The 27,003-nt window shown below is 38.2% G+C and overlaps 1 protein-coding gene across 1 annotated transcript in view; it reads left to right on the plus strand.

The window, feature by feature from the left end:
• The window catches only part of ddb1 (damage-specific DNA binding protein 1), a 126,912-nt gene that overhangs the window by 15,455 nt on the left and 84,454 nt on the right, over positions 1-27,003 (plus strand). Inside the window, exons 7-12 of the mRNA XM_030128387.1 lie at positions 4,363-4,521; positions 6,406-6,489; positions 8,391-8,507; positions 19,142-19,244; positions 19,907-19,982; positions 20,069-20,177. Coding sequence (XP_029984247.1) covers positions 4,363-4,521; positions 6,406-6,489; positions 8,391-8,507; positions 19,142-19,244; positions 19,907-19,982; positions 20,069-20,177 — 648 coding nt within the window. The remainder of the gene's footprint in view (positions 1-4,362; positions 4,522-6,405; positions 6,490-8,390; positions 8,508-19,141; positions 19,245-19,906; positions 19,983-20,068; positions 20,178-27,003) is intronic.

The raw sequence follows: 27,003 nt of genomic DNA on the forward strand, positions 1-27,003 counted from the left end.
GTGGTGAACATTTGGTCAGATGCAGTTTTGCCATCTTTTTTTTCTACACTCTCTTTCAAGAACACAATTGTAGCTCCTCTTCAGACACTCCTTAGCCGTCTGTCGTCTCCTCTCTGGATGCAGCTCATATCCGTGTCCTGCTGATCTGTCCTGTCTTTAAAAGCCACAAACAGCTTGTGCGTTTACCAAGCTCACCATTGTCTTGCAAGCTGTTGTGTCTCTGTTGCGTTACTGTAGCACAATATTATGACAGGAAATATTGCTTCTGTTGCTGCAAGTTTGTATTTTGGATGTCAGTATTACAGAACTGTACAATAATCTATTTGGCAGTTGATCAATAAACTAACAGTCTTGACCAGAAAAAGGAAAGATAAATGTGAAATACTAAAAGTGTGCCAGTTTGTTGTCCTCTTGGCATAAAACCATCTAATATACCTTTGAAAAGTGGTCTACGATGGTGGTTTTTGGTTGTCAGATATAATAAGCTAATTACCATTCAGTTAACAGAGGAGCTAGAGTTTTGTCATAAAAAAATAAAAATGAATTGATGGTTTGACAAAAAGATGTAAGCCATACCACCAGCAAGAGGATTGTGAAAATGAGTTTTGTAAAGGTTCGATCAAGTGAGAAATTGGCTCAGCTTGTACAGTAACAATGACAACAACAATACCTTGTGATGAAGGAAAAAGCAGAGCAGGCTCAGTCACGCTACGTGATTTTAATGCCAATTTCAATCATGGCTACTATTCAGTTCAGCTCAACCTGTAGTTTTAAAGCAAATAGGAGACTTTAGCTCTTGTACAAAGTCCAGCCCAAATTTGGTAAAGTCCTTTATTTTAAAAGTTTAGTCTTGTAGGCCTATTTTTGTTGCAGGAGAGCTATTCCTCAAACTAGAGTGTTGTTACTTTTGCTATCATTTATGTCGGAAGAATTTTTTGGATGATCATGATTCTGTGGCATCATTGTTCATATGTGACTATTATTGTAATATTGGTGTGTGGTTTTAAAGGAAAAGGCACAGGTTACTTGTTTTTATCCAACTCAGTGGATTTTGCCAACATGAAGTAATCAGGGAAAAAAACTGCCAAAATTTACAAAGACAAACATCCTTTCTGCAGCTCTCTCCTCTCAGTCCAAATTAAAAAACTAAAATAAATACAGATGAACCAACATCATTTCATATCTCAGTTCAGAAATCATAGCCATTTCTGTTTTCATTTTGCATTTATACTCAGTGTACCCTCTTTATAATGTCACTGAATTCAGCTCATCACCAGGTAACAGAAATTGGGTCGAATTTTTCCCCATTTCTGCAGTTGAATCATCTTAAATCTTTAAAGCTACTGTGCTTCATAGTTGTTGGGTTTTTTTAGTGTCTGATTGGGCAATAATTGCGTATTTCCCTTTCAGCATATTGTGATTCAGTTTGAGAGCATGTAAGATGTCTGTGTCTAGTCTTTACCTTTGTTTTCATTCACACAGTCTCCCCATTAGGGTGTTAAATACATGATTGGCAGCTGTAATTACTGATCCCTGATCAGATTCAGTCAGATATGACCTCAGTGCCATTCTACTACTCTTCTGTGTTTCAACATGCAAACTTGGAAAAGTGGTCTCACTTTTCCTTAATGACTTGGAACAATGTCAGGTGCATCTCTATTTACATTTACACTTTTCATGTGGACTAAGAGGAGAAAGCTGCAGAAAAAATGTATTTATTTACAAACTGCACCATGTTTTTTTGTTCCTCCACAAAGTTTGCCTTTTGTGAAAATTGCAACCTTCTGCAATTATATTAATTGCACAGGCTGATATTGTGATTGCAAGTGCGAGTCAATTTATTATGCAACCCTATTGATTAGTTGGGCTTAGTGTGATGATCCTTGAACCATCTCCATTCACTGAATATGAACAGGAGTGAAACACAAATTCCATATTTCCATCACTGTTCCCATGCTGTTTTTCATCATTTCACCTGTTTTGAATAGTGCTCAATGTGAGATCATCTGTATGGAGATGCTGAACTTTATGTGGCGCCAGTGATGTGAAATGGTGCAGTAACGAGGGTTTAAAACATAGTGCAGGTGGTTTTTATCTCCTTCAGATGACATTTGTGTTACCAGATCTGAGTATTTGAACCCTGTAGTTCTGTCTGTGAATCAAAGTCTCCTGATTTGTGTCTAAAAAAAAAAATGAGATTTTTGTGTCAAAATGTTCAGAAGATATATGGCTTGTGAAAAATGACCCCAATATTGATGTAGGTGATGAATGTGGAGGAAGGAAAAAGACACAGATCACATTCTCTTGTTGCACTGGATGAATTCCTCCCCATTTGTTTTCACTATGAGCACTACCAAAGACAGGTCTTTGCACTCAGTGGAGCTCATTGGGTGAAAAGGGAGATTAGTGGTAGTTCCTGCGGGGTCTTAAAGTCTTGAAAGTCTTGAATTTACAAATCTGCATTTAATACCTTAAAAAGCCTTTAAAGGTGTGAAATTTGATATGGCAGGTCTTAAGTTATATTGCTATAAACTTGTTCACTGTATTGTGTTTAAATCAATCAGTTAAATCAATCAAATTGTATTTATATAGCGCCAAATCATAACAAAAGTTATGTCATGACTCTTCTCATATAGAGCTGGTCAAAACCGGGCTCTCAAGCCAATTTACAGAAACCCAACAGAATCCTCCAGGAGCAAACACTAGTGAGTGGTGACAGTGGAAGGAAAAACTACCATTTAACGGCAGAAACCTGGAGCAGACAGACCTAGACTGAGGAGGATGGACGTCTGACAGGACCAGTTGGGGTTGAAGAGAGAGAATAAAGGAAGGAAAAAAAAAGAGAGAGAGAGAGACTGGGGGAGAGGGGGAGAAGGGGTGGAAATAGGGGGAGACATGGATGCAATGGATGCACAGCAAACTGAACTTGAACCGTTACAAACTAGAACAGCTGTTGCTAGTATAATTACCAATAACTAGAACAAATGTCCATAACTGTTCATACTACTACTACAAATACTAGTACTAACAATGGATATACTACTACTGTAACTGTTACTACAAATGATAGAAACCACTACTGTCTATGTAACTATATAATAAACACTATCACAACTATATGGATAAGTGAGTGATGACGATGAAGGCAGGAGAGAAGAAGGACCACAGCAGCAGGTCCAGAGATGGTCCAGGGAAAACCAGTGAGGCAATAAAGCACAGAGACTTTAGGGAAGAAGTCAAGTCAGTAACATGTATTTGCTGGGGCATAAATAAAAGTGAAGATTAGGAGAGAGAAGGTCAGAGAGGAGGAGCAGAGAGGAGGTCAGACAGGAGGAGGAGCGGAGCAGAGCTCAGTGTATCCAGATGAGTCTCCCAGCAGTCTAAGCCTATAGCAGCAGAACTAAGAGCAGCCTGAGCTGCCCTAACTATAAGATTAATCAAAAAGGAACGTTTTTAACCTACTCTTTAACATACAGAGGGTGTCTGCCTCCCGGACCGAGGCAGGGAGGTGGTTCCATAATCGTGGAGCTTGATAGCCGAAGGCTCTGGCCCCCGTCCTACTTTTGGAGATTCTAGGGACCACTAGTAGGCCTGCATGTTGAGAGCGTAGTGCTCTAGGTGGATTGTATGGAACTAAAGGCTCTTTCAGATACTATGCTGTATGTATGTATGATAATATGTTTCACCTGTTCCAACCCGACAATTTATATTGAAATTAGAAACCAATTATCGTTAACTTTGCAGCCCCTAGTGAGAAATGATCACAGATCATTCAGCCAAACAGTCACAAATTTCTGCAGGTATGGCCTTAAAATAGGCTGTGAAATGGGCATTAAATTGTGTTCTAAGTAGTCTTAAAAAGGTCTGAAATTTAGCTTGTAGAAACCTGTAGGAACCCTGAACAATATTATGCCTGAGTTTTTCATTTACACAAGTGCAAGTTACAGATCACAGGAGACCAAATACAGAAAACATTTAGTAACAGACAGAATATTGGTAAAATTGCTTGTGTTGAAGACATTTCAGGTTGTTCATATTTGTTCAGGTTCTTCAAAATTTTTGTGAAAACATAGTTTGTAATGTAAACATTTTCATGTAATTTCCTTTTTTTACAGAAAAACTTAGAATTGTGATTGTTTATAGGTTTTACTGGGCCGACCCACTTGTGATCGTGTGGGTCTGTATGTGGAACCTGACCTAAATGATTTTGACATCCTTGATTGTTTATATCTCAGTGTAATTTTTGCATTTCACAAATTCATCCAATGGGCCGGAGTGGACCCTTTGGAGGGCCAGTTTTGGCTGCGGGCTGTATGTTTGACACCCCTTAAAGTGTTAATTTCAGAACTTGTGTATTTTCAGCAAAGCACCATCGTGTGCCACAACCGCGTGGACCCCAACGGATCCCGTTATCTCCTGGGGGACATGGAAGGCCGGCTGTTCATGCTGCTGCTGGAGAAGGAGGAGCTAATGGATGGCACTGTGGCCCTCAAAGACCTGCACGTGGAGCTGCTCGGAGAGGTGTCTTCATTTATCTTTTTCCACATGGCTATAAATCTCTTTTCCCATCTGTTTGCTCTACCTATCTGGCTCGACCACCCTGTCTGTTTGCTTGTTGATTTTTCTCCTGCTGCTTTTTCCTCTCCCTGCTTCTTTGTTCCAGTCCACTTTTAAATGCTTTATGGCCTCATGAGGTGCCGATAGATTAGGCTACCCTCACACAAAAGATAAGAAAAATGATCCCACCTTTTTGTTGTTCACTTGCCAGAGTTCCACTTAACCCTATAAAGTTGATTTAGACAATGACCATATGTCAATACTGCGCTCTGAGCTAAATCTCATGTTAAAGGCTGACAGCTTTTGGCTTGTGGTGCTGCTCTCTAATGACTTTCCACGGAGTTTAAGGCAGTGCATTCTAACTTGTCGGACGAGTGATGCTAAAGCTAGAAACAATCAACCAGAGAAGGCATGCTGAGCCAGACAGATTGCTTTTCAAATGACTTTAAATCTTACTGTTTAGTCTGCTCTGTCAAAAGCAGCAGCGGCTTTACATTAAACTGTCAAGTGTGTGAAGCTAATTTTACAATCATCATTTAGTGTCAAGTGGAGTGAGAAAGTTTACTGCCCATGTAGAAATTTTAAAAAGTAAATGTAAAATGATTCCTCTTTAAGTTGGAAAAATTGTGTGGTTTATTATGTTACATGTATTAGCTGAAGATAGTTGTCACATTGACCTTTTGTTACTGTCACACAAGAATAGAAGAAAAAAGCATCGCTTCCATTAGTATGTAAAAGGCTAAAAATAATAATGAGTCTGGATGTGAAAGGACAAAACACTAGTGTGATGGGTCATGATTCAATGTTTAGCATTAATTATTGAGTGTAGAGAGCCTGTGTTTTCACTGGAAGCGCCACAGAGTACTCCACTTTACAAGTTGAGTCTATTTCTGAAATAAAAAATGGTAAGAGCTACTTCACTGGGTCAGAAAACACAAAATGTAAATGTATGTGAAGGAGTCAGGTGCTCATCAAGGGCATGGGTGGAATTCATGAAAATTAGAGTGTCTCTGACTTGTTTCTGGCCATTTTTGTTCTTTTGTTTTTCTGAGTTTTGTTTTATCGACACTATGTCACACAGGAGCATTTTTTCTAAATAAGATACCCCCTGCCCTCAGAAGAGTTTCACTAATACAGTCCATACATATTTTGAGTCTGACTTCAGCACACACTCCTAATGCTGACAAACTCTGAAGACTGAATCTATACACACACTGAAATAAACTGACTAGCACCGTCTCCTTTTAAGAAACATGGATTGTGTCTACCACGATGGACCGCTTCTTGTTTACCTTAAAAGCTGGAATGAGGAGGGTTATGTAGTAATAATCTCTGCACGATTACCCTCTTGCATACGGCTCTGTCATGATAAAGTGAATGTTTGAATATTAAAATGTAAAACTGGATACCTGATTAGTATTCACAAGCATAGTGCAATAATTTGAACAGCACATATGATAGTGGGGAAGTAAAACAGCTTAACATGGTGAAATGAGTGTAATGGTTTAGCAAATGTTCTTAATAACGCACTGGGACACCCTGACACATCCACATGGCTCAGCAGATGAACACAATCTGTCATGACTTCACTATCAGCAAAGTATGGTTTACAAACTCATACAAACTCCCTTTTTACACTGTGGGAGCCTGATGACACAAAAGTGTGAAATATCCAGGCTCAAATAATCCATCTTCAAAAACTAGTCAATGGATTGTCTCCTAAATCATACTTCCTGTTTCCATCTGATATACAGATTGTGTGTCTGTTCTGTCGGCATGCATTTTCAGCCCTTACTTTTACATCATGGCCTGAAATGTGAGGGTTTTACTGTCTCCTCTCATTGACAGACGTCCATTGCCGAGTGTCTGACCTACTTGGACAACGGAGTGGTGTTCGTGGGCTCCAGACTGGGCGACTCCCAGTTAGTGAAGGTAAGCAGCAGTAACAAAGCACGTTGATAGGGGCAGCCATTCTAAATGCAGATGTTTAGACAGGCTTCTAATGCTCAGTAGTTTGGTAAATTCTCTCATGTTGATGGTGAAATGAAAATTTGATTTCTTTGTTCAAAACCTTAAGACCATCACTAAGATCCGTATACTTCTTTTTTCTGAAGAATGCACTGACATATCTGCACCAAATTTGTACTGTGGATGCATCTTGGCATGGAGCAGAAACCTGTTGATAATGGGTGACCTTGACCTACTTTTTCAAGGTTAAATGGCCTTGTGCCTTGTGCAGTTATAATAGTACTTTCAAATAGGGCTGCTCAATTATAGAAAAAAAAAAAAAAAATCACAATTATTTTAGCAATAATTGAAATCACGGTTATTAAAAACGATTATTTGTTAACCTTAAAGTTGTTTATTTTTTTCTTGCAAAACAATGTAAGATATACTCTTTAAATATAAATAAAGCTTTTAACCATTAAAACAAAGTATGTTCCCTTTTGTACGAAACAAAAAAAATCTTTGAATGCAAATAAGTGTACTGTAAATTCAAGTATGTTTCCTTTTGTAAACAAATAGTGCACTGGAATGAAACTGCTCTAGACTTACCATAGAACTGGAGCAATAAAAAAAAAAACTCACGTAAAGTGCAAATTATAAATTCAAGTATGTTCAGTGTAGTATGAAACATAGTAAATTCAGTGGCGTGCCGTGAGGTTTCAGTTAGGTTAATACGGGAGTTGCAGCGTAAAGAGATTCGGAGACTGAAGACTGCATTGCGGACGAAGTTGTAGACGGAGTTGTTTTTATGTGTTTTAGTTTTTCATAAGATTATGATAAAGGTCGCGGTGGTTAAACTTCAGATGGTTAAAAAGGTTTGTTGTGTTACCGGTCGGTGCGGACGCAACTACGAAACACTTTTTGCACGTAATGGGTTTTTGCTCTTCGTCTTCTTCATCAAACCCAAAGTGGTTCCATACAATTGAATTGGACTTGCCTTTTTTGTTTACCAAGCACTTCTGCTGCGATTCTCCTGCTATTTTTCCAGACCGCTAGGTACAACTTTCCTCTTGGGGTGGACCTGGCGGCTAGCAGGCAGCAGTAGCTTAGAGGGGGGCGGGGCAGAGCAGCTCATGGTAGCTTGCGTGCGCATGAATTAAACAACTCAAAATTAATAATCGTTTTTTCTCGATTACATAATTTTTGTAATCGTTGCATGTAATAATCGAAATCGTAATCGAATTTCGATTAATTGCACAGCCCTACTTTCAAATATAAACATGTATGTAATAAGTTTTACGCAAAGACAATCTAATCCAAATTATAGGGCAGTAACTTTCAACAGAATCTTACTCTATATTTGGCCAAGGGGTATTAAAAGTGCGCAGCCCCTGTAACATCATACAGCTGATTTCACTATATTTCACTTGTAACTGCTCTTGTTTTAACAGATACATTTGCCTCATTGTTAATTGTTGTAATTCTTAACATTGTTGTTTATTGTTCTACTGAAGGACTCTTTTTATTGTTATTTTTTATCAGCAATTCATCTTGTGTCTTTGCTTGATTGTAGATGAGGCCACTAATTCATTATACTTTGGAGAAAAAAGTCAGAAATAATCTGATACTAAATAATCATTCCATTTTGTAATATGAAGGGAGGTCTCTTATCTCCTCTACTCTGATATTTTTAGTATTAATGTGAACTTTTTGATATCTTTCGATTTTGTGTTGCTTTTCACACAAAGGATAAGGGTTGTCCTCATTATTTCTTGCAAAATAAGTTAAAATAATTGTCTGAAAAACTGTGTTTGGTCCCTGTCCTACCATGCTCGCCTATCCCGTTGTTTTGATGTGTACTAAGTGCTCACTGTGTTTCTCTGCAGCTCAACGTGGACAGTAATGACCAGGGCTCGTATGTGGCGGTGATGGAGACATTTACCAACCTGGGGCCCATTGTGGACATGTGTGTGGTGGACTTGGAGCGACAGGGCCAAGGCCAGGTAATAATAATAATGATAATAATACCACAAAAATAGCCAAGACAACACATTTTCTGTATTTCAGCTACATATTGAAATCAAATCATTTAAAGACAGCATTTGTAAGAAATCACAACTCTCAGCATTTTACCAGAAATCTGTGGCGTTTGTGTCAGATGGTTGAACCTGGTTAATGCTTTTCTTTGCTATGAAAAAGTCTTACTTGATCGGAACACTCTCGTCAAAACCAACTTCTAAACAAAACGGTAATTTTCTGTGACATTTGAAGATTAGACTAATTGCAGAAATGGGATGTAATATTCCTAATTAATTTAATTTAATGTATAATAACCTATAAGAATCAGAATTACTGTGTTTTTGTTACCTCAGAATGTTGTGTCTATTTCATGGAGTCACGGCTGATTTTTTTCTATTTCTGTTTAATACTGGGTTTTCATCACTGAGCCTGCTTACATGACCATAAAAATCTGATAACTGGCAGTAATCAGATAATTGTAATAATTATAACTGATGCGTTTACATAAGCTCGAGAAATGCGATAATTGAAAACCCTGGTTTAATTCTTTCAGAGTACCTACGTAGGTAATGATGGTGAAGTCAAACTTCCTATTGTCATCCGCTCCCGTTTGACTACGCAACTTCCATTTTCTATAATTTTATTGTGTTTACACATGTGCAGACGTAAAAGAATGATTAGCCTGTATACATGCAGGAAAACATCGGAGTATTGGGGAGAAGTCCAGGTGTGTTAATCTGATTTCTCATAATCAGATTGCTGCTGTTCTCTTATACAGCATATAAGATCATCCTGTTGACATGATCACTTGAATAGTCTGATAACTCCAGAAATCGGATAATGATCAGAGTTGGGGATGTAATGATTACCGGTATAACGATAAACGGCGGTAAAATTGCAGACGGTTAGTATTACCGTTTAAATTGTAATTATCATGATAACCATGTTTGATTACCGCACTTTTCCCGGAGAAAACGCCTATGTAAAGATATGTTTTTATGTCAAATATTTGAGCGTAGTTTTAATTTATCACAATTTTAATTTTATATACCTAATATTTGGAACCGATATTCACTTTTAAAGTCTTTGAAAAGGTTTGTTAAGGGATGTGTTATTTATGCAATAAATTATATACATTTTTCAAATCAGATTTTTTTTTTGTGTGTGTGTTTTTTGTCCTTTTGTGTTGATATAGTTGGTTAAAGTGAAAAAAATTATAGACAGATGATATAAATGAAGTTGTGCTGAAAAAACAGATCCCAAACATGGGTATAGTGAACATTTGTTTATATAGTATATGAAGGCAAAATCAAAAGGACTGAAAAACAGACAAAATAGACTCGGACCACTAAGGGTTAATATTTGAATGTTTCTGCAACAGAAAGTACATTGTGCCAATTATTTTATTTGATTTTTTTGTTGTTGTTTTTTTTTTTTTTTCTAAATACAACTTGTTAAATTATTTCAGTGTGTGTATAAGAACTTTTTGAGCATTTTGAGCACAATTTCAACAATACCGCGATAATAATGATAACAGTGATAACTTTGGTCACAATAACCATGATATGAAATTTTATATTGTTACATCCCAAATCAGAGTATTTGTGTGCATATAAACAGCCTTACTGTCATCTACCCCATGTGACTTTGCACCAGGCTTTACTATCTCAATGTTTGTCAGTGTTTTATTTTTTTTGTGACTATTGGAGACAGTAGGCCAAGGGTTATTCAGATGTTTGTCCTCACCATAACCTGTCGATGCATAACCGGTTAGTTTTTATATAAACTAGTTAACTATCTAAATAAGCAGTAAACCAGCTAGTTCTGTGTTACATGTGGTTATGCTACTGTTTTTGTTGAGTTTGGTTCCTTTGAGGAGAACAATGTAACTGTTATAATTACATTTTAACAATATATCAACAACTTTTAGAGTATCATAGAAGCTGGATTGCAACCTGAAGAAAGTAAATGCACCTTCATCAACATCAACAGTATGTTAATCACGGTTGGATTATCAGCACATATTTTAATGCGGGTGGAGCTAATGAGCCAATCAGAGCCACACAGGGAAACGGTCAATCACAGCAGAGCATTTCTCCTGTCAATCTAATCTATTACCAGCCAGGGATATGGTCCTATTTCTCTTACTACATCCATCCAAACAGCAGCACTACTTCTTCTGAACAGTAACTCACTAATTACTAGGTTTTACTTCCACTTACTGCTATTGATATCTCTGAATAGGGTTTGACGTCAAAACTGAAATCCTGAATTCTGTTTACTTCTTATTACATTGAACGTATTACGATTTCTTTTAGGTTTATCTCAGTTCCAATGCACCTTTGCTTTGATATGAAAGAGATTCTTGAATTTACAACAGTGTAAATTGTACAAAGAACCTCTACCTTAGGACAGTGTTAACAATATTAATATGCGCTTTTAGAATTGACCCCGAGGCAATTGCTTTAAGATTAGTTTTATTGATCAACAAATACTCGGTGCTCCCTTTAGGGCAAAATAAAAGTCTTCATTGAGAAAAGAGAGACTAATTGGAATCTGAAAATTTCTCATGAATATGCTGATATCTTTGGGTTAATGTCAAAGCTGTTATTAACACTAGGGCTGTACGATATTGGAAAAAACTGACGTGATTTTTTTTTTAACCCAGCGATATATATTGCGATGTGAAATACTCAGAAGCAGAAGCAGAAATACTGCTTTTCTTTTTGGCACCAAGTCTTCATTTTCGGTGACTTTCTCTTGTTCATTGCTCATTTTTCAACGTTGCAGTGGAATTGATCTGTTGGTGTGGCAGAGTGGAAGTGGGGTGGGGCGATAAAAGATGTCTTGCTGTCCTATGGGATTTTTTTTTTTAAATTATTTTTGAATTATTTTTTCTGTCAGTATTATCTTAGCATTTTGCATCGTGTACATGACTTCTATATATGTAAAGAAAAATAAACTAAAAAAACAAAAAACATACTCAAACAGGGGCATTAACAGAAATAGTAAAAATATACAAAGCAACCCAAAATATAGTTAAAGGGGAAAAAAACAAGGATATTTCACATTCCATTCTTTTCCCCTGTGTAAGATGAACATTGAACATTTAAAGTGTGTAGCACAAACAAAGGGTTTACATGGATCTATATGCACATTACTCTTATCCAGTAAAATCAGCTCTTAATAGTGTTACAAAATCAACCCAGTTTTTCCAGTAATTGTTGAATTTGTCTGAATCCAGTCTGACAGAGAAAGTCAACTTCTCCATCCTATAAATGTCATCTATAACCTCTATCCAGTCCTCCATTTTTGGTGCATCCTTTTTTAGCCACTTCCTAGTGATGGCTTTTTTACCGGCCGCCAACAATATTCTGAATAGATATTTATCCTGTGAATGTGTTCTGCCCTGGTTCTCTTTTCCCAAGTATATAGATTCAAATGTGAATGGAAATTGGACTTTGAAAATTTTCTCCTTGCTTTTCTTCAAAGCCTTCCAAAAAGGCACAATATAGAGGCAGTCCCAAAATATATGAAAATGATTGGCTTTACTTTCACCACATAGTCTCCAGTATCTTGTATCCTGAGATTTTTGTGCTGGTGTAATAAACTATCTCACAATGTTCTGCCAACCATATTCCCTCCATGATAGGGAGCATGTTGTTTTCCATTGTTGCTCATTGATATACTCCCATTCCTCCTTCGATAACGTTCTTCCCACCTCTTTTTCCTACTTTTCTTTTATATATACTGTATTGTTTCCTTTTAAACTTTGCACTTCTTTATACAGTTTTGGTATTAATTTCTTGCCTGAGTCTGATTCATATGCTAAAAGGAATAATTTCATTATCCCTGTATCTACCTCCTTTAGTGTCCTACAGGCTTTAGTGGAATCAGCATTTTCATGGACAATTGTGCTGTAATGAGGGGGGAAGAAGACAGGTCTTGAGACACAAGCAAGAAAAGAGAACCCTTACCTCCTTGACATCTCAGGAGACACTGTCCATATAGTGTACTAGTTAGCTTAGTCACCCCCCCCCGCTCCCCACCCTCACCCTAGAAGCAAAAAAGTACAGCTTCAGGATTATTTTCACTTTAAGCCCTGAGTTCATTTCTGAGTGTTTTTATAATAGAAATATTCCAACCGCCTTTACACTGAATTAAAGGTTTCCTCGAGCCTCCACCACAGATGTAAACATGACATGGTTTCACTGAAAACCCTCTTAACGTTGCTGGATTCACTTCGTAGCTTCTGGCGAGTCTCTTGTCTGTGTTTTCCTTTTTATCATCCTCTTTGTCACAGCCTTCAGGGAGTTGAGGATAATACCACGAGTGCAGCCGGCTTTCTTGACTCGTGTTTACACTATTTTTGTCAGCAGAATTAAGCGTGTAGCATCCTGCATTATAAACCTGACACTGGCCAGCATAGCCTTGTTCAATGTATTCAGGAGATTCTTGCTGACAACAAATGCTTGGCCTCCAGTGCCTATTTATAGTCCGTCTGGGTGTTCTTTGGTCTGGTCTATTTTTTGTGGTTGGTGGCCTCTGCACACCTGGAATTAACATGCAGCTCCCATCCCAGTTGTGTCTACATATGATTTAGCTGGACCACGGTGACACTTATTGTTTTACATTCACCTCCAGTGCACAAATTTAAATTGCTTTTCTTGTTGTGTTGGAAAATCCTAGAGTGCAGTGCATGTCATTTCTCTAACAATATTTACACCTTTCGTCTTGAATGCTCTCTGTCAATCCATCATCTGTAGTATCTTGCGAGTTAAAGTTTGTTTAACTTTAGCAATTATCAGGCAGTTTGTATTCTGTATGTAGTCTGTTTGGCTGTAATGCATGCTAATGTTATATTTAGAAGATGAGTGGAGGGTAAAGTGATTTGTTCCTGAAATCTGCGTCCAAGAAAGTGTTTTAATGTTGAAAGAAATAGCCTAAGTCAAGCCAAGGCTTTAGCTTCTTGGTTGATGTCTTCAGATTCTCCTCTATTTTTATGAAGTGCACTTGTGCCCCCCCCCCCCCCCTTCAGTAAAAAACAACCCCACAACATGTGATATAATAAATAAAAGCTGAAAGTAAAAATAGTCTTTGCTATTATTCTGAAAATTCACAGAATCAAGTTAACCCTTAAAGGACGACAACAACTTCCAAATGATATTTTTGTTTTTCACAAGTAATTTATCACCATTTATTAGATAGACACAGACAGACAGACAGATAGATAGATACTTTATTCATCCCATAGGGAAACTTACACATTATAGGGGGGTAACAGTACAGAAAATTTTCTATTCGGCATGTTACCGGTACAAGGGTCTTCGGTTCGATACGTTTTCAATATGTTTCAGTACAGTGAAGGACACCGGTATGTGCTCTGCATCCACCTGTGGGACACAGGACATTTCAACAAAATATTGTTCAGTCATTTGTGCATTAACAGGCACCTCACATGTTATGCATTTTTGTATTTTTGAATCTTCAATGTTTGTTCATGGCAAACACTGTAATCTCCTGAGTGTTTGTGAACGTCTCACAGTATTCCCTGAAGTGCTGTTAACATGACCTCACAGTAACACCACAGCAGAGGCACAGTGCAGGAGAAGAGGAACAGGTTCACTTGATTTTGCCAACTTGAGTTAAAAAATAAAAACCTTTTTGCTTTAAAGGAACCCGTGGACTCTTTTGTGTTACAAAGCTGCAACATACCGAAAACCGAAAATGAAACTTAACATGCTTTGAACAGCCGACCCAGCTTATGTGCCTCTGTTCTACTCTCTGTTGTCATGTTTTGGTTTGTTTTTTGTAGCTGCGCTGAGAATTTGCCACTGCTGAATGTATACAGAGGAAACCCTGCACATGGGTTCTGCTTGTGTCCACCCTGCTTCCCCAGTGTTTGCGTTCTTTTCATAGGCTACATGTATTCGTTCGGCACACCTCTGTATTGTATCGAAGGCCCCAGACCAAAACGGTTCGGTACAAATGAGTGCAACGTTACACCCCTAATTTATTATAATATTGTTCTCTGCATTTTGCATTTTTCCATGAATTTCAGATATTTTCCTATATTTAATTTACTGACCATGTAGATGTTCATAAAAGCTCAGAGTAAATTCAAAGGTCAGACAAAAAATGAGGAAAAAGTGACTTTTTCAACAAAATAGATCATTAACTGAACATAAACGAAGTGTCTCCATCCACTCACTGTCATTTACCAAACTACATGGGTTTTACTGGTGAGTAAATGTTGTAGAAGGTGACTGTGTTTCCACGTTCACGATGGAACGTAGAAATGGGTCATATCTGATGACTGTTAAAACATGAAAAACTGCTTTTTACACCAATTACTTACATGTATTGATAGGATTAGGATTAGTGGATCATCAGATATTAAACATTTTAGATCAGTAGAATATTTTGGTAAAGGGTGAATGTTTACGTCCTTATCGGTTAAAGCTTTCTGGCTAACTTAGTGTAAATTAAATGTTCAGAACGGTGAAGAAGTGAGCTTTATACAAGCAACTTTTACTTTATAAAAACGTAGACATCAGTATGTATTAATGTAGAGAAATAGTTTGACAAAAATACTGTGATTAGAGCATTTGTCCTCCTTTTGTGTTGGTGTCGGAGAGACAGAGGGAGATGAAGCAGTGAAGAGCCAGAGATACAGTACAGAAGGTTTGTGTTGGCAGGGTTTGACACCAGACCGCGGGGTATTTGATGCAGATCCAAAGGCACTGGTCCACTAGAGTACTGTGCCATGATCTGGGTTCAGACCAACATGCAGTCAGCCACAGTGGGTACGCATCCTCACACTCATTCAAATCTGCTAAAGGTCCAGAACTAAATCCAATCACAATTGTTTTAATTTCCTGTTTGCTGTAAATCCACGGGGCATTTGACCTGGTTAATTGGTCCAGACACACTCCAAGATAGTCGGGACAGAAGGGAATTGATGCACAAGCTGCGGGCCAGAATATAATGGCACGTCAGTCACATTCACTGAGCACAAAACATGACAAAACCTGCATAAATGGAACATGTGTGGAGACCATCCATCATGGCTGCCGTGAGATCACACTTTTCTATTTTGTTCAAATTAGCAGGATTCAGTCGGTCCCTGGAGTGTGTGACTGAGTATGTGAGGGCAAATGAGAACATGCTCGAGGGAGCTACGTGCATTGCCAGGTCCACAATGGAAATTTGGATATTTCCATTAGACTGAAGCTATTGGGTGGCAGGTGGTTCAGATTGTGTGGGCTCTGGTATTTATCCTGTTAGCGTACCGTGACTGGATGGATAAATAACATTCTGGTGCTCTCCAGTCAGACTGTGCACACACCGGAAGGATTTACCTTCAGGGTGTTGGACCTCGGCACTGTTGTCATGTTTGTACTGGCATTGTCACAGAAGCTTTACTAATAATTGATACTGATTCATAAATCCCACAGCAGTCGGTGTCACTGCAGCCTCACACTGTGTTCGTCTGTATCAAATCAACCACACGTTTGACCAGTGACTACTTTATTACCGTCACTACTTTTATCATAACCGGGGTTCTTCACCTGCACACGATAATAAAAATCATTTTGATAATTTTGATCTCAAGAAACTCTATGAGAACAGTCGACTAGATAAGTCATCAACACTTTCATCTTTATACTTTTTTCTTGGATTTGTAGACTAGAGTACCAGGCATGTTGTTACCAAGCCATCCATCCATCCATTATCCACCACTTTATCCGGGGCCGGGTCGCGGGGGTAACAGTCTAAGCAGGGACGCCCAGACTTCCCTCTCCCCAGACTCCTCCTCCAGCTCTTCCGGGGGGACCCCAAGGCATTCCCAGGCCAGCCGAGAGACATAGTCTCTCCAGCGTGTCCTGGGTCTTCCCCGAGGTCTCCTCCCGGTGGGACATGCCCGGAACACCTCCCCAGGGAGGCGTCCAGGAGGCATCCGAAACAGATGCCTGAGCCACCTCAGCTGGCCCCTCTCGATGTGGAGGAGCAGCGGCTCTACTCCGAGCTCCTCCCTGGTGACCGAGCTCCTCACCCTATCCCTAAGGGTGCGCCCAGCCACCCTGCGGAGGAAACTCATTTCGACCGCTTGTATTCGGGATCTTGTCCTTTCGGTCATGACCCAAAGCTCCTGACCATAGGTGAGGGTAGGACCATAGATTAACCGGTAAATCGAGAGCTTCGCCTTTCGGCTCAGCTCCTTCTTCACCACGACAGACCAGTACAACAACCGCATCACTGCAGGCGCTGCACCGATCCGTCTGTCAATCTCACGCTCCCTCCTTCCCTCATATCTATATATAGTTACACCTCACAGATCTAGGTAAATGTAGCTTCAGAGCTGCTTTAAAAAACAAAACAAAACAAAAAAAATTTTACTGTATGTTTTCTGAGGCATGATTATTTGCAATTTTTTGAAATGTTTATGGGAAAGTGTTGTAAAGTGTAGAAATATACAAATTTGAAGAATTAAAACTTATGCCATGCCATCATTTTAATAATTTTCAGAAAAAAAATGGACAAAGTCAAAGAAATTAAATATTATCTACAAACAATGTAAAGTTTATTGAAGCAAAGTCTGTGTTAAAACATATATTGCAGAATTATTTGTGGTTATATTGTAACTTGTTGTAGTCATAGTGTAGTCAGTTTGTTGATGCCAGTATTGGGAGCAGCTGTTGGTTCAATACAAACCCAGACAGATTCTTCAGATTTCAGTGACAGTAGTCCTGGCATGCAGATGGTTTCGTTCATTTCCATGTCATTATGCTGTGTTTCCACCATAATGTAACCATGGCACTCTAATTACAAAACAGTGTTCACTCAGAAAACAATAATATCCCAACTTATGAAATCTAATAATGGACAATAACTATAGATAAGATAAGATAAGATAGGATAGACTATTGATCCGACCATGGGGAAATTTCTCAGCTGATAGCCGCAAATACAAAAATAAAGTGGAGGAAAGACAGAAAATTGAAAAATATACACATAAAACATAAAATGTAAAGAGAAAAAAAAAGAAGTATTCGTATAGATTTTGATTGAAATTGTAATATTATATACACATTTACAATGTGTTTGCTCATGCACACAATGTGATATAAGCAGAGTTACTGTGAACTCATATGAAATCATAAAGTTTTTACCAAATTGATTGGGGGTGATTTATTATTTTACTGTTACTTTACTGTTCATTTGACTGTTGTTTATTTTCATATTAAACTAATTCTGTAAAGCCCTGTTAGGCAGCCTTTTAGTGATATAGGGGTCTACAAATAAAATTGAATTTAAAATTACTGTAGAAAATGCATGTACTTATTTGTTACATTATTTCAAAGGTAGAGAGCAGGTGTGCAGTTAAGCCTGGTGTTGCTTTACACATTTCAGAATTGTTCCCGGTCTCCTCCACACACTGAGACATGTTTATTAATTAACCACTATTATTGCATTAGTACTCTGTATTAAAGCCAAAAAGGCTAGATTATTGCATCACTATTTTTAGCAAGAGCAAAAATCAGTCACACATCAAATTCATGTATTTGTCTTTTTTTTTTTTCCTTCATTCATGGACTTTGTCTTTTTATTTGGGATCAGTGATACATATGTAGAGCTCTCGTAGTTCTACTAAATGATAACAGGGATACTTAAGAAATGTGTGAAATTGTCAAGTAATGTGTTTTCAAAACTAAGATGAACATTTGGTCACAGCACAAACTCAGACAGCTTCAGTTAACCCTGCTTTTATGAGCTGTAACCTGCAGATTTCCTGAAATGAAAAACACAGAGATGGAAAACCTTGAAGTTGACTACAAACACCTCTGAGTTTCTGTGGAAAAATGGGAAAATGGAGCTATTATTAAAAAAGGACACGATGGAAGTTTAATAATATTACAAAGAAAGAGAAAAGTCAAAACCAATGGAGATTTTAAATACATGACAATTTATCATTCTTTGTGTGGGTAACAAGTAATATGGCTTTGAACTGGATTTCAGAAACTGCTATTTAGAAGTTGTTCAATACAAATTTTTACCCAATTCAATGAAAAATAAGCAGCTAGAAAGGCTTAGAAAGCACATAATAATGATAAAATGTAACTACTTTAGAAAGCCAAATTAAAAAATACATTCCTTAAAGTATTTGGAGTAGAGCTTTGGACTTTTGAAGGCCACATGACTTAATTAGTTTTCACGGATGAACTGGCAGGGCTAGATGAGTTTGTGTGATGCTTATTTTAATAGCATTTTTAAAAAAATACGTGAGTGAACGGTTAATATAGGACCTGAATAATCGGCTGACTGCTCATGTTCCTCTGTCTTTTGAATAGCACCGTCTTGTCTAGTTTTCCCATGCTATAGCACTTAGTCCCCACTTATTAGATTTTTTAAAATGGAAACAGAAGTGCAAAAACACTGTTTTTTGCACTGCCTTTCTTACAACAGTTGGGTAGAAGTGGATTTACTGTTGCAAGACAGAGAACAGACAGGATGACATTGACACCTCATAAAAAAAAAACATAAATCATATCCCTTGTGTGTGAGTCCATGTTTCTTTGTGTTAATGCCTCTTTTCTGTTTCCTTCACTGTTTGCAGCTGGTGACATGCTCAGGCGCATTCAAAGAGGGTTCCCTCCGGATCATCCGCAACGGCATTGGGATTCATGAGCATGCTAGCATTGACCTGCCAGGAATCAAAGGTTTGTGTGTCCTCCTTCACACACCTCCATTTCAAGTTGTTGGCTTCATCTGTCCCTTAATCCCCTACTGCCTTGACAGCAGAGCCACTTCAGCCCAAACATCTGTCTGCCTCTTCACGGCCAAGACGCCAGCTGTTGCACGTCCCAACCCAGCGTGTGAGCTCGACAGATGGCTTAGATGTCATAGGACTCAGCTTTGTTTTGTAAAAGAATAGGGTATTTGCCAAGGCTACGTTAGAAAACATTTGTTTTCATTTAGTGGACCGAAGGGCCCTGTGGGTCACGCTGTAGTAAAGTGTCAACTTGAAGGATTCCATCAGGTGATACCCGTGGCAGACACCTCTTAATCACTGAAAATTAGCCTCTTCTCCGAAGACTGTTCTCTAATGCTTAAATGAGACACACAGGCCAGTTAAGGTCTGCCTGCACTTGTTAGGCTTCAGCTGTTTATTGACCATTTCTGACCTGAGAGTCTGAGCTGCTGCCTCCTGCCCCTGGCAGAGGCAATTATTCACTTAGCTAATCAATGACTCCCCGAGAGGGATGAACGTCTTAAAATGTGTTAACATCTGACAGATGAAACACTCAAAGATCTGGGGTACGTTTCTCTGCCAAATGGTACGGAAAGTAAGTTTTCTTTGCTCTCTTTTATTTCCTTTAAGGTTTGTGGCCACTGCGCTCCGAGGCGGGCAGAGAGACAGATGACATGCTGGTGCTGTCTTTCGTAGGTCAAACACGGTGAGTGTTTGCTGTGCACTCTGCCAAATAAGTGTAGAGCCAGTTCACAATGCTTTATCTTATCTTTGACTGTGTTTTTCCCCCAGCGTGTTGATGCTGAGTGGTGAGGAAGTGGAAGAAACTGAGCTTCCAGGTTTTGTGGACAACCAGCAGACATTTTACTGCGGCAATGTGGCACATCAGCAGCTCATTCAAGTTAGTATACACACACCTACAGACATATATACACACATACATACACATGAACACACCTACATGCATACATAAATACACACATACACATGCATACACACACACACACACACACACACACACACACACACCCTTTGATGTTAGAATCTGTCCTAGACTTGAAATCATCTCTAAATGAGCCTTCACTGTCTGCTGGTGGTTTTGTTTTCTAATGCCTATTTGTAATCATTTCTATTAGAGCCCGACCGATTAATCGGGCTGATTATAGCATATCACCAATTAATCAACATTGGCCAATATGTAGCCGATATATTAAGTTTTTTTGCTGCACGGAGATTCTGTCGCTCACTGCTCCTGTGTGTGTGTGTGTGTGTGTGTGTGTGTGTGTGTGCGCACGCGTGTGCTGCCCGGAGAATAAGAGGAACTTTAAAGCGAGTTAGTTTCACTGTCACTCCTGCAATGACAATGACGCTATCACCCCCCCACACACAATCACATAATCATGGAGCTACGCCTCCCCCCCCACCCCCGCTCCGAGCACCCACTCCGGCGAAAATCATGGACCGCTACAGGCACACTGTGACTACGATAGACTTCTAACCCCCCCCCCCCCCCTTCCGAAAATTGCGGCCCCTCCCCCTTGTCTTCTGAAGAAGTATTCACCCCACACACACACACACACCCATGTCCGTGCACTTCCTGTCTACCTCACAGTTTCATTCTGCCAGCAGGCTTGGGTGTTAATAGTGTAGGGGAGACTGGGGACAGTTGGAACACAGGTCAGTTGTAACTCTTGCAATTGCTCCAATCAGGAATAACTTACGACTCACCTAATTCACTCTGCACATGCTCAGTTTAGTCCTTAGTCCACATCAGAAGTTGTAGTGCAGTGAGGCAGACACATCAAAATTTGTGAGTGAAAACAGAATTGTGTGGTAAGTAATGTTTTTTGCTGTAATTATTTTTGTGATTGCATAGTTTGCATTTGAAAGTTGTGTAAATTATATTTGTGAGATAAACAAAGATTTATGCAACTGTTTATCCACTTGTCCACAGTTATCTAATATAAGATTATTATATCCTGTGTAGATCAGTGTTCTTATTTCATATATCGGCCAATATCGGATATTGGTCGATATATTAGATATCAGCTTTTTTTAGCCCCCAATATCAGTATCGGCATCGGCCCCAAAAATCCTATATTGGTTGGGCTCTAATTTCTATAGTAACCAGACTTTACATATATTTAAAAAAGTCAATCTGCTTATAAGTTAAATTTTTTGTTGATTCTTTGCTGTCTAAAAACTTGATATACTGAGTCAGTTCATGTTATTCTGCATCCAGACTAGGCTTTTCACCTCCGATCTGATTCACAAATGTGATCCTGAAGCGGATGCAGATCTCATGTTGTGCATTTGACTTCAGCCTGGACAGTCAGATCAGAATATATGTGACATTAACTCATCACAGCTCAATAAACTGTAGGGAGTTCTTCACATTCTATAAAGTAAGTAAATGACCTCAACATTGAATATATACAGTAGTAAAATACAGCATATACATTAACACAGCAGTTGAATGAATCTACAAACAGCATATAGTGCATTTCTTCAATGAACAACCAGGAGTCGATTATAATCTGAGAGTAATAGGGAGCCACTGAGGTCGACACAAACAAATAAAAGACGATCCTCAGCGTGGATAAAAAGATAATATGCTTCTGGTTTGACAAATTTAATTCAGTCCATTCAACAATATAATCTGGCTATTCTCGGCACTTCTAGACTTCTTCTCTGAAGTGTTATTTTCCAGTTTCAGTTACTGCAGGTGTGTCTTATTTTATCATCAAAACTGTCATTGGTGGAAAACTTAAAAGTTACAAAACCCTGTGTTACAATAAGTGATGTACATTTTCAATCCGCTGAGACACTAGAGGGCTTTTATTTTGTAACTGAAGGAAATGTTGCTTTTGTGGAAAAAGAAAAGCGAACTGCAGTACTTTCACCTTTTTGAACATGTCACAAGCACAGATAAAAATGAGCTTTTGTAGTAAATAGACATGCACACTTCCTGGTGAAGGCCTGATGTTTTGTCTCCTACTCTTTGGTATTTCAGAACTGTTATTCAATAATTTTACAAATGTTTCCTTTGGACACTTTTAGATGATCGATCACTTATTCAGTATAATTTTATAGAATAATCAAAAACATCTTCACGTTGAAATCCAGAAAGCATATTATTTTCCATCTGTTTATGTGTGTTTAGGGCTGTGTATTGGCAAGACTCTGGTGATACGATACAAATCACAATGCTAGGATCACAATACAATATATCACAATATATCCTGATACTGTTAAAAAGGTAATTTTTTGATTGTTTTTTTTTTTTTTTTTTTAAGATTATTTCCTGGAAGAATTTAATTACACCAGAAATATGTACAAATACTAAACACATTTTTATTTGATCAGAACAGGATCTAATGCTATATTACAAAAAAAAAATCTATTTCTTCTAGTTTCCAAAGGAACTAAAATCTGCCTCTCAGACAGTAAAAAGTGCTTTTAGGATGCTTCAAATAAACATCATTTAATAAAACTGTGTTAAATAATAATAAATAAAATATAAACAGAAAAGAAAAACAAAAATTAACCTCTGCCAAATCTGCATTTGAACAAATACCTAAAAATATTGATACAGTATTGTGAAATGAAATATTGCAATATATTGCAGGAACCAATATTTTCTTACACCCCTGTGTTGGCAAGAAACCTCCAAAATTTTCTGAAGTTATGTAATAAATGGCATCAATGGATTCAGCTGTGATTGAGGTCTTCCATAAGTCTGACCACTCCCAGGTTTTGGCTTCGGAAAAACAAAAACTGTGACAGTCCTCTGTGTAAACTTGGAGGATATTTGTTTTGTCAGCGTTGCAGTTTCCAGTTGTGGAAGTTTGACAGGCCTGAGTTTCGCTGTGGTTTCTAAACGTAGGGTTAGACAGTGATTGGTCTCAGGAACTGCTTAGCAAAAGGCCAGTTTCACAAATTTGGTATTAATTATAGGAATTAATTATTCAGCAGTGGCCTTTATCCATTTAATAAGATGTACCTTACTGGAATTGAGTCATACATGATTGAAAGCGATGGCTGTGAATGTGAAAAGTGCTGAAGGACTTCATGTATTTTACACTTGGCTGAGATGAACACTGCACCTCATTTAAATTCAGGTTTCAGCCTGTCTTTTTTAAAATGAGGAGGAAATTCCCTGCTGGAGATTCTCCCAACTGTTACACTCTCCATCATAAATCTGTATGTTGTTATGACAACGTTGCTTGTGTTTTAAGGCTCGTGCATTTTAATAACTCTCCTCTCAACTGCTGACATCACAATGAAGGCATGTTTTTTCATCTGAGCCTTGTTTTCTGGACTAAGACAAAGTAACAAAACATGATAAAAGTTGACGGTAAAATGCAGTGGTTCCCAACATTTTCTGGCTCGTGACCCCATTTTAACATCACAAATTTGTGGCGACCCCAGACATTCAAAATGGAGACTTTTTTTGGCTAAAATTAATTTGTATTTGATCATGTAATAGTTTGCTATGCTATGTTGCAAATAAAGGTTAATTTTAGAGGACATTTAGTCTATATAATGTATATTATTCTGAACAGAGGCAGTAAATCCAGGTGTAGATTACTGCACAAAGGGAGAATTTGATTTTCCTTGGTCAGGATATGTACAGTCAGTCCAGCTGTGATTTACAAGGAGGACAATTAACACTGAACAAACAAGAACTGAAACTATGAATTAAGAAAGAGCTGCAGCATCTGAAACTGACCACAATGAACATTTGACAGATAAACAGAACCACAGTGCTGCAGTTTCAGCCTCACAGTTTGTCATGTCTTTCATGGATTGGGATTGTCTCTGTCAACTCATCATATATTTTTTATTAGTAAGTTTTTTGTTTTTTTGTTTTTTTTTATCAATTACTAGAAATGTCAGGCGACCCCATTTGAATTCCAGGCGACCCCACGTGGGGTCCCGACCCCAAGGTTGAGAAACACTGGTTTAATGTGAACCTGCAGAATTAGCAGTAATAGGGTGTCTAACATTAATTGACCAAGGTAGCACAGACTGGGTGACTTTTCTGCTGCTGTTGTGTATTTTCATACTTTTTTTTATAATTTGCAAAATGCAACAATACCATCATTTTCAGAAGTTTTAAGGCATATTTTAAATATTAACAATAAATCAAATGGTTTTATGAGTTGGCATAGGCTTTCTTAACTCATTCAGCTGCATTTTAGCTCATTATATTGGTTCTCAGGCTAAACTGTGTTGGTGTTTTTCTGCTCTAATTAACCCTTCAATAAGAAAGTGAAGACAGCAATTTACAGCAAGAAATACGCCGAATGTGCACTCCCTGCCCAGTGTAAACCAAACAAAAGCAGATGCTGGCAAACACCTCGGAGCATCTGAGCTCAGGAATTCTTCTGAGGGCAACTTGCAGACGAAGCAGAGTTGAGAGGACATGAGTATTGGACTTTTTCTATGGGCATAAATGACTCCAGAGGGATGCTCCTGTTGCCTGCATGCCCACACTCACTTTAGCCGGCAGTTATTCACAAGAGGTTAAATTTAAACTTTTATACAACTTCTCTCATGGCTTCAGTTTGGTATTTCCACACTGTCTGAGAGAGACCTATGAACTGCAACTCAAGAAACCATGTGCAAATAGAAAATACCCAACAAATTAAGCAAACCTCTTAATAAATTTGACAATATGTACTGGCAGCAAATGTAAAAACTCACAGTGCAATCAAATAAACCTCTACTTTTCCTCCTCTTCTTCCTCCATAATTATTTTGTCCTATAGCTTGTTCATGCAAATTATATTGATTATTAATTAGTATTATCAAAACATAAGAAAATTCAGGTAATGTTGTATCATGGCCTGGTAGTTTCTGAGTGATTCTAGAAAAATTCAAATCAAATTTTATTTATATTGCACCAAATCACATACTTTATATATAGAGCTGGTCGAAACCACACTCTCAATCTGGTTCTGTACTAGTCAGAAACCTTTCACGTAGTCAGTGGGTGAGCATCATGTATCTACTGCACAGGCTCTGGCCACAAAAGTGCATCATGGGATTTTTGCTTTGTTTCAACACAATATGAGGAAACGGCGCTGTTGTGTCCATCCTGTGTAAGCAGTCTGTGAGACTACGTTCTAAACTTTAGCTGTTAAACCAAGAGAACAGGACAAACCCTGCTAATCACAGTGGTTGCCAGTTCACCCCAGTGGTCACTCTTGGTACCACAATAAAGGTCAAAACAATTTTTTACGTCCTTAGTTCCATTTTTTTCTCAAGATCTTGAATCAATAGTTGCTTTTCCCTTGGCCATATACGCAAAACTTTACGGATATTTACTAAATGTGGGAAAAACAGAAGTGAGTAATGTCAGTTTTTCCATTAAATCACAAATGTGATGATTTGTTTATTTATTATTGCGAGATGATACGAGAAGTCATTCCATAAGCGTGGCGACAAACGTAAATATCGTGTTGATTCACAGCAGGGGTGTCCAAATCCGGTCCTCGAGGGCCAGTATCCTGCATGTTTTAGATATTTCCCTCTTCCAACACACCTGGTTCAGTTACTGATCAACACATCATCAAGCTCTGCAGAAGCCTGCTAATGATGTAATGGCTTCCAGGTGTGCTGGAAGAGGGAAATATCTAAAACATGCAGGATACTGGCCCTCAAGGACTGGATTTGGACACCCCTGATTTACAGATATATTCATTATCATTAAATATTGCCCCTCTATCCCTTACTAAATTAAAAAAAATGATTTGGTTTCCTGGTGTGTCCACACATACCACACCATGTTTCTTTTAAAACTCTTCTTCTTTGCTTGTCGTAACTTCCGTCAACATCCGGTCTTTTTTAGTCAGGTGACTCTAGTTGTGGAAAAAGGTCTTTCTATTGTAGTTTTGTGTGATATACCAATTGTGCTACGCCTGAAAAACCACCTCGTGTCTGCACAAAAACTTTCAATTGAAAAACGAGAGTTTGGCGAAATTGTACATTTTTATGAGCAAGTTATATTCGCGCAATTTGAGGATCAACGGAAAAGCGACTGATGATTGAAAAGTTCGATCTGTGTGATGTCTTCCCCATCATATTTTAAAGATTCTCAATGTGGTTTAGGTCTGGTGTTCAATCCATGTGTGAAAATGAACCACTCTTTGACAAATCTGTTGAGCTAAGTGATTCCTAGGGTTATCCACTGAAACACAGTCCAGTCTTTATGTTCTGTATCAACTGATGATTGTTTAAGGGTTCCAGAAGCTACTCACTGCATCAGTTAAAGGGTTAAAGAACTTATAACTACAGTCTAAGTCCAGGCAGTTTATTTTCCCCAGGGGACAGAATAAGTGTTTTTAATATGCATTTTGAAATTATGCAACAGAAAATATTTATGAATGTGGCAAAATCTGAGAAAATCCCAGTACTTTGCAGAACAGGTTTGTTTTTTTTTTTGCTCACTTAAGGTGTTTTTTGACTGACATTTGCGAACATTTAACTCATGTGACTGATCATCTCTTTGTTGCGTCTCCCTGTGTTAAACATATCTGGTACATATCACTAGGACAGATGAGACTGAATTATTCCTCTGTCTCATCTGTGGAAAAGACATCGCAGCCATTTTAACATAATTCTCTACTTCTTCTACCTTGTTTTTTTAAAACCCTGTACAACATTGTGAACAGCGCCACCTGCTGATGATACAATGCAGCCAAGATTATTCATTCTAAACTA

Source organism: Sphaeramia orbicularis, chromosome 3 (assembly GCF_902148855.1).
Source record: "Sphaeramia orbicularis chromosome 3, fSphaOr1.1, whole genome shotgun sequence".
Taxonomy (NCBI): Eukaryota; Metazoa; Chordata; class Actinopteri; order Kurtiformes; family Apogonidae; genus Sphaeramia; species Sphaeramia orbicularis.